The 8,917-nt window shown below is 37.6% G+C and overlaps 1 protein-coding gene across 3 annotated transcripts in view; it reads left to right on the forward strand.

The window, feature by feature from the left end:
- Positions 1–8,416, forward strand: part of NUCKS1 (nuclear casein kinase and cyclin dependent kinase substrate 1) — a 28,773-nt gene extending 20,357 nt beyond the window's left edge. The window contains exons 4-7 of one of the 3 annotated variants that reach the window (XM_074322358.1): positions 1,942–1,997; positions 3,890–4,042; positions 5,340–5,489; positions 6,448–8,416. In XM_074322358.1, coding sequence (XP_074178459.1) covers positions 1,942–1,997; positions 3,890–4,042; positions 5,340–5,489; positions 6,448–6,647 — 559 coding nt within the window. In that variant the 3' untranslated portion in view covers positions 6,648–8,416. The remainder of the gene's footprint in view (positions 1–1,941; positions 1,998–3,889; positions 4,043–5,339; positions 5,490–6,447) is intronic. The other 2 variants (XM_074322359.1, XM_074322360.1) reach the window with 2 other exon arrangements.
- The last annotated feature ends 501 nt before the right edge of the window (positions 8,417–8,917 follow it).

Below are 8,917 nucleotides of genomic sequence, written 5' to 3' on the forward strand. Positions count from 1 at the left end.
ATTGGGGAATATTGGGGACCAGTGTGTTTTTCCAGGACCCAACAACTCCAAGTCAAGTCGTTTTTTTCAGTCTAGTTGTGGAGGGCGCAGCTCACTGGCCCATATGGGAATTGAACCGGTGACCTTGGTGTTATGAGCACTGTGCTCAAACCAACTGAGCCAACCGGCTATCGGAAGTCCATTTTTTAAATATGAGAAGTTCAACGATATGAAATAATATTTCTTACTAGTTACCTACTTAGCTTCAAGCACTAAAATCACTATAATAAAGTCCCAGGGAGAAGTCTTTCCATTCTTTCCATTTACAGGATGCTAAATTTGTAGAAATAGTAGTACTAAATATATACTAAATACTAACTACAGTATTTTTCTTTGTTTGCTTGTATCACTAACCTCTAGTATTTTCTTTCTTGGAGAATTTCAGAAACGTGGCTTTGAGGAAAAATAAGGCAAAATTATAATATGGGGACAAGTCTTTCATAGTTGCACAGTGTATCTCTAATCCAGTTTTATATAACAGCCCAACTTAGAACTTTCATTATATTTGTTAGTTACATTTCTTCTAGGAACGAGCTTCTTTGTGGCCTTTTAGAATGTCTCCTCAATGTAATTGGTATCTAGCCTAAATTTTTCCTTGTTATAGTCATTTGGTTTTATTTTTCTTTCCCAAGTGTCAGGAATGGTTGAAAATAAATATAGCTTTTACTGCCATTTGTATTAAGTGCCTTATATGTTTCTTCCCTCACACCATATTATATTGATTTTTCTCTTGGTCTTTACTTGATAGTTCAGCTTTTACTTGACTTTGATGTAATGGGACTCGAGGATTAATGGTTTCTATAAACTCAAGAACTAGACAAAATAATATAATTCTTTATCATTGTCAAAGACTTGTGAATTAAATGCTTATTTGGCATAAAAACATTTATATAGAGCAGTCACATGTTTCAGAATTACAGTGTTTCTTGGATCGATTGCTTAGTAAAGAAATATGTTTAGTTTTCTCTTAATTTAGTAATCTTGGGTTCAGTAGTTTGTCATTTGAGTGTGGTCTACATTATGGGAAATACCAAAAGAGATTTAGAAGACCTGCTGTTAGAGAAAAGAAAGCTATGAAAGCAGTTTTTATGTATGAGAGTTTCTTTTTTCATTTGTCAGAATTTCTCATGGAATCATAAAATTTTAGCACTGAAGAGGAGTACCAAATGATTTGCCTGAGATCATAAAACTAATTACAAAGATGAGACACTAGAACCCAGAGTCCCAAGTTACGATTTGTGAGGACATAAAATGTGCATCTTTGTGACTTTTAAAATTGTTTCATAAAACTTGGAAATTTCTCCCTATTTCACTTTGTGGTGATTTTGATCTCACTTTATTTTCTCTGTGATACAGGACAGGCCAATGTGCTCATGTTTCTGATATATAGAAATACTTAATCGATTTATTTTCATTTTGCTTTAGATAAATTTTCAGGCATATTTTAATTTATATGACTGAATTCCAATTTCCTTTAATAATTTAGATTTTTTTTTGCATCTGTATTTGGTGCTCTCCATTTATTTGCCTACTTTACCACCATTGAGACATTATATAATTGTAGTAGTTTTATATTCTGCCTCTAACAAAGAATTTTTTTCTTACGAACTAGGCCTTATCCACAGGTGAGAAATTTTCAGACTATGTTGAGATACCTTCTTTTTTCCCTTGGGATCTTTGGAAGCAGTGGTTTCCCAAAGTAGATAAAATTGTGCTGATTCACCAGCATCCCTGTAAAATAGAGAAATAATGGAGGCAACTTTACTTCTCAGCATCTGTCTGAATATTTTATGTATAAAGGACGTTTTCTTCAGTGTTCTGCTCCAGTCAGATACCAGAGGTCTACATTCACTTAGATTTTGATCTGATAACTTTTAAACATTTTACTCCTTCCCCTTATAGTGAGGACTCAGAAGAAAAAGATGTGAAGACCAAGAAAGATGATTCTCACTCAGCAGGTAATAAACAATTTTTAATGTAATAGGTATAATTCTCAATTTATTCATTGGACACTTTGATAAGCAGTTTTATAGTAATTCCTGGCGCTGTTGTAAATACTGGCATTACACAGATGTTCCCATCTTTGAAGAGCTTATAGTGATTCTAAATCCTGGTGGTTTATGACAGTCATCCAGGGGTTTTTTTGACATACTTATGCTCCTTCCCACTCCAGGATTTCTGATTCAGTAGGTCTAGGTGGGATGTTGGGGCTTTGTTTGTTTTCGTTTTTTTTTTAAGTATTTACAGATTATTCTTATGCATGGTCAAGATTGAAAACCATTTATATGAACATATAAAAGGCATGAAACTAAATAGAATAATAAGAACATATATAATGCTAAGTGAAATAGAGGCATAAAAAGAGGGGAGTGATCAACTCTGGGTTGAAAAGCAAACAAAGGTTAGTTTCAGTCCTACTCTTTTTTTAGCTGGGAAGTAATCGTTTGAAACAGTAGCTACAGGGAACACTTTTGTCTGCAAGAATTTTAATTTAAAAGAATTGATGAGTATACTCCATGGCCAAAGAAAATATTAAATCTTGATTACTTATTGTTGGCATTTATTATTACTCTTTTAAATTGAACCCTTCTAAGAATTGAGAGTTTATTCCATATTGCTCCCAACCACTTTAGTTTTGACCTACAGTCCCCTGCATTTGCCTTCCTGGATCTCCCTTTAAAAGTGTACTGCTATTTAGCTGATATGTGGAGGGTAGACAGAGTTCCACTGAATGCGCTCCACTGGGCTGTTTTGCTTTCATTCCTTTTCAAGTCTGCCACCTGACTGTCGAAATCAGAAAAATAAATTGTATTAACCTTTTGTACTGTCTAGTGATGGTACAATAATATAATGTGCAGTTTTATTCATCTGCCTCATGCACTTTAATTTGAATCTCTTGCATTTATTAGTTTATTGAGCATTTCTCAAGAGAAACAACTCTGCACTAGCACTAAGCATAGCTCCTACCAGCTAGGTTTAATTTTGAGTTTACCAAGTCAGCTTTTATTCCCTGTGTCTATTTGTCTCTAGATGAGGTTTTTGGCAGTGAAAGGGATGCTTGAACACGGACCAGTGCAAGACTTCTAGGACTACAATGCTTCCAGAACAGAAACAGCTAAACTTGAACAGAATAAGGGAGTCTCACGTCCAGGCAAAGGGCTGTAGGTAGAGACCAACACAAGTAGACCTTGATCTAGATAGAGCCAGTAGGCCGGCAGCCTCCCCTTTGACCAGATTTATTCACAAACACAACTCTGTTGAATTTTTTTTAAATTGACAAACTATAGTATATGAAAGTAATTTTTATAAACTTGTATTACAATCTAATTGATTTAAATATGTGCTTTAAAGATTTCCCTCAATCCCCTCTAAATTAAAATGACCACACGTCACTCATTGAAAAGGATAGTTTTGTCTAATTTTAAGATCTACAGATGTTTTGTATCTTAGAATAAATACAACTGGAAGATAGTCTTCCCCTCTTCTATTTAAAAATACTTAACTTCAGTTTCTAAAAGCTGTGAACATATATTTAAATGTAATTGAGAATTTTAGGGCAAAGCAATGATATAAGTTTAAAGTGTGTTACGGAAGGCATGTGTTCACACCTAAATTTGCTTTATTATTATTTAAAACTACATGCCTACGTTATTTTACATGTAATAGTGGGGTACGTAATCTTATTCAAGTTTATTCTTTAAATTTTAGCTCCTCTTTTGTAGGAATTGTAAAGGATAGACTTTATCCTTTTTTAATGAAATAAAGTTGCCGGTTATATCCCATACTGGCTTTTCTAGTTAGCTGTGAAATAAAACTCTTGGATCATTGCATCATAACTTTGATATTGCAGAGGACAGTGAAGATGAAAAAGAAGATCATAAAAATGTGCGCCAACAACGGCAGGCAGCGTCTAAAGCAGCTTCTAAACAGAGAGAGATGCTCATGGAAGATGTGGGCAGTGAAGAAGAACAAGAGGAAGAGGATGAGGCACCATTCCAGGAGAGTACGTAGAGTTGGCTTGTTACTTTGGTCATGATTGTAGGTTGTGACCTCGATTATTTTGGCATTTTTGTGGATGCTAAGTGTTACAAACGATCCCTTAAATTACTCACTGTTAGAAGAGATGACAGTTAGTTTTTGTTCTTTTTTCTTTTTGATTTTTTTTTATTGGGGAAGGGGAACAGGACTTTATTGGGGAACAGGACTTTATTGGGGAACAGTGTGTACGTCCAGGACTTTTTTCCAAGTCAAGTTGTTGTCCTTTCAATCTTAGTTGTGGAGGGTGCCGTTCAGCTTCAAGTTGTTCAGTCTTAGTTGTGGAGGGCGCAGTTCAGCTCCAGGTCCAGTTGCCGTTGCTAGTTGCAGGGGGCGCAGCCCACCATTCCTTGCGGGAGTCGAACCAGTAACCTTGTGGTTGAGAGGACGCACTCCAACCAACTGAGCCATCTGGGAGGCAGCTCAGCTCAAGGTGCCATGTTCAATCTTAGTTGCAGGGGACAGAGCCCACCATCCCTTGCGGTACTCGAGGAATTGAACTGGCAACCTTGTGGTTGAGAGCCCATTGGCCCATGTGGGAATTGAACCGGCAGCCTTCGGAGTTAGGAGCACGGAGCTCTAACTGCCTCAGCCACCGGGCCGGCCCAGAGATGACAGTTTTGATATCTGTTGATATTTTAAAAGGTTCAAAGATTCTCTTGATTACGCTGCCCATCATTTGTACTCAAATACTTAATGAACAATTGTTAGAGTAAGAGTTACATGGTCATTGCTATGATTAAGATTTGTATTTTAGCCTGGTGGAAAATGATGTAGACCTCCTTTCCTGACAAAAAAGTGTTAATAACAGAATTTAGATGTTTCACAGGTTACTCGATTAATTAGTTACATGTATTACTGTTTTACATGTAGTTTTCTTGTTTCATTTATTCATAGTTGGGCCAAACACACCAACTCAGTTTTGTTTCATTTCCCTGGTCTCACCAGTACAATATGGAAATGATAACAACTACCAAAAGTCGTTTGATGGCTTCAGTTGTTATTCAGATTAAATTCTGTCTCTTTCTGTTTTCAAGCTTCTCTTCAAACAAGTCAGTCATATAACCTTCATGTGCATGCTAGACCCATTTTACAGGTGGGGCCAGTGACAGCTCCAACCAAATTGGTAGCACAGCTACAGATAGAATCCAAGAGGGTTTGACTCCCAGCTCCCATCCTCCAGTCATTCTGTGCACTCTCTCCTTTTGTTCACTTGGAAGGATGTATTCATTAAGTTGGACGTTGAAATTCTTCTTTCCTCTCAGAAGATTCCGGCAGCGATGAAGATTTTCTAATGGAAGATGACGATGATAGTGACTATGGCAGTTCAAAAAAGAAAAACAAAAAGATGGTTAAGAAGTCCAAACCTGAGAGAAAAGAAAAGAAAATGCCCAAACCCAGGCTAAAGGCTACAGGTGAATTGAAATTAAATTACTGCTTTAAAAAATTTCAAAAACCAATAAACTTTCTCTACAGAAATTCTTCATTAGTGCTTGGCATTGGCCACATAGTTGATCAAGAATAAACTAATTCTGAAAGGATCCTCTCTTCTACACCTGGAAACATCATCTATTTAGTAATAAGGACTTTAGCCCGACTACGAGTCTGCTGGCTTAGCACTGCTCTTGTACGTAAGCAAGATTTAGGAAGGACCTAAGCGTGTTAGGCAAGGTGTTAGAAACACTGCGTCAACGTAGCCATTACTGCCCTTTTTTCCCCACCAAGATCCCAATCCTAGCAGCTAGTGAAGACTTGAAATTGTGGGAACGCATACCTACGTAATACATTTAAGTTCTATGTTCTGATCCCTACATCATCCTCTGTGCTAGCAGAACAAAACCACACTTGACGACGTGCATTCATTTTCCTTGAGCCCTTGTGGTTTCTGTCAGATAGTTTCTTAGAGCTAAGTTTGTCATTAAATCAGACAGCTCTATTTGCTTTTTTTTATTCTGGCAAATAAAACTGGTGATTTTTAAACCTTTTATTCATCACTTTTATTGGGAGTCCTGGAACTATCAAAAGTTATTTGATGGCTTCCGTTTCTACTCAGATTGTCATATCCTTTCTTCTTCTTGACCCACTTTTTAAACATAAACAACTTTTTAAGTTTCACAAGCCACTAAGAATGATCAGTTTCTGTAGCATCCTGTTGCTTTATTATAAGGATTACTGCTAACAACATTACAATGCTGGTCAAAGGTGACTGGAAACCATGTCCACCATGATTTTTTAGTAAGTTTTGGGTGTTGTCTTTATAGATTTTATTCTTACAGATTGGTTGGGATGGGGCGGGGCGGGGGTTGTAGCTGATTTTTATTAAAGACATTTTCTTCTCTTCCCTTCTCCACATTGGTACTTTTCTTCTCTTAGTGACGCCAAGTCCTGTGAAAGGCAAAGGGAGAGTGGGCCGCCCCACAGCTTCAAAGGCCTCAAAGGAAAAGACTCCTTCTCCCAAAGAAGAAGACGAGGAACCAGAAAGCCCTCCAGAAAAGAAAACATGTGCAAGCCCTCCACCTGAGAAGTCCGGAGATGAAGGGTCCGAAGATGAAGCCCCATCTGGGGAGGATTAAAAGTGATGGTGGTTTGGGGAGAGATTTTATTAAAAAAAGAGGGGGGAAAAAGGAAAAAAAGAAAACCTACTTAAGATAGAACATGGTTTTGGCTATGGCTTGACTCATGGGCTTTCAGTGCTTTTTTTCCTTTTGTTAAAAGTAACATTTTCTCTCTCTTTTTTTAAGGAAACCATTGTATGTTTAATTTACCTTTTTGTCTATTAGTCTTCTCTTTGCCACCACCCTCTCTCCCCCCCCTTCCCAATGAAAGCCATGTCAAATTAATCACTGGATTGACTGCTTCATCTTTTTATTTTTAATGGAAGGTATACCACAGTTGTAAAACAGTAAGATTTGAGATGAACACTATGGAAATGTTGCTTTTTGCTAAATGGTAGCAAGTTGAGCAGTAATCAAAAAACATAGAAGGGTTTTAGTTTAAAATGATTGTTTCTTTCTCTACTTGGACTTTTTAAAAAAAATCAGTTGTCATCTAATACAAGTTTATATATCTATATACGCAAATATAGATGTCTAAAAAAAATCATGACTAAACTTCCACTGATGGGGCAGGTAGGAAAAGATGCATTCTGAATTGTTACCAGAAGTATCCATATTTTTTACCGTGGGGGCAGAACAGGGAATGGGGTTACCTGACCTTGTTTGAGGGTGTGGTTTTGGGGGTATTTTTTCCATCACTTGTTATCTCGGAGACTCAGAGCCAGTGGCCCTTTTCTCCTGCTACATTCTTTAAGGAACTTAAAAAAGAAAAAAAACAAGGGCCGCCAAAACTTAAATCACTCTTGATTTCCTATTTCATTCTCTAATGATTCATGTTTTAAAATATATATGTATCTTGTTTCTTGGATAAAATTTTACCAAGGGTCAAAAAATAACCCTAGGATTTAAATGGCAAGAACTATACATCACAGTGGATGTCTTCTCAAACTGACAATGTTTAGGTTTTAAGCAAATAAAGTACCAGTTAATGTGAAACTCATTCACAAAAGACTTGAGATGTTTCCTTTATAAAAACAATTGAAATTCTTTTATGCCATAAAATGTGCATTAAGATCGCATGAACCATGCTCAGTTCTTATTGGGAATAGAACGTTTTTCCTGTTCATATATGCATCTGCCCATTTCCTTATAGCAGCATGGGATGGATGCAGTGCGTCTCTCGGCTTCCTGCTACTGAGTAGGACCCCGCTGCACACCGTCCCCTGGTGCCTACCAGCCCTGCTATAGGACATGCCTTCTCCTGGCCCTGGCTCCATTACTTCACATCCTGTGCTTGATAGGAGTGTGTTAAATGCTGCTTCCACACTATTCAGTTTGCTTTTGTCTTTTTACTGGTGCCCCTGCTTACTGCTCATGTTGCTTAAAGTGGGAGTTGAAGGGGCCCAGCAGGGCTAGAGAAAGCATACATTCAGGAGGCCTATGTGCAGTTGGTAACAGACTTTACATGCCTTATGAGAGCAGTCGGCTTAGATCTGTAAGTGTGATTCTCCATATTCTGTTACCATGAACTTCTGGAAGCAAAGGATAGGGGCCATCGTGTGCTAAGAAGTTGAAAAATTAGTGCAGTTTAACCTGCCTTTATCTAGATTTGCTTCCTGGATATCTTAATGTGTGTGGTTTACTTTCTTTTAATTACAGCATTTTTTTTTTTTCAGACAACATGGCTTTCTTGCAGATGTTCCTAGAACAAAAGGTTATTTAAGGAATATTTTTACTCTGATTTTTAAGACACTTTAAGGAATACTCTTACTCTGTTATTTAATATAGTAATCTGCACTAACAACTCTGATCCGCGCACATTCTGTAGAGGCCATCTCGTCTTCTGGGTTACTTGTGTGCATTTGGTTGGGCTTTTTGTTTGGGGTCCCTTTTTAAAAAATTAATTCATGGGATTGAAAAATGTGTTATATATTTCTATTAGACTGGACAAAAGAATCTATGTCCCCAAGTGAGACAGGTTCTGAATGACCTTTGTTTTCTCCACTTTGTATTGATGATTTCAAACACTCTGGTCTTCCCCTCAAATCATGCATGCAAATAGGAGGGCCGCTGTGGTGTCTCAACTGGAAACAGGTGCTCACCAGTCAGGCTTGATCGTGATGTCAGGACAGCTTCCAAGCTATAAACTGCTACGGCGGCATCGGCAGCGCCCTTGCCAACTCCCTCCTTTTCTCTAGTGTGCCTCTGGTGAAATGGCAATAGCGTTCACTGTCGTGTTTTGCAGTGCTCAGGAAATGGGACATGAACTTGGATGGTTCTTGTTGGTG

The sequence above is a fragment of the Rhinolophus sinicus genome, linkage group LG17 (assembly GCF_036562045.2).
Source record: "Rhinolophus sinicus isolate RSC01 linkage group LG17, ASM3656204v1, whole genome shotgun sequence".
In the NCBI taxonomy this organism is placed as follows: domain Eukaryota; kingdom Metazoa; phylum Chordata; class Mammalia; order Chiroptera; family Rhinolophidae; genus Rhinolophus; species Rhinolophus sinicus.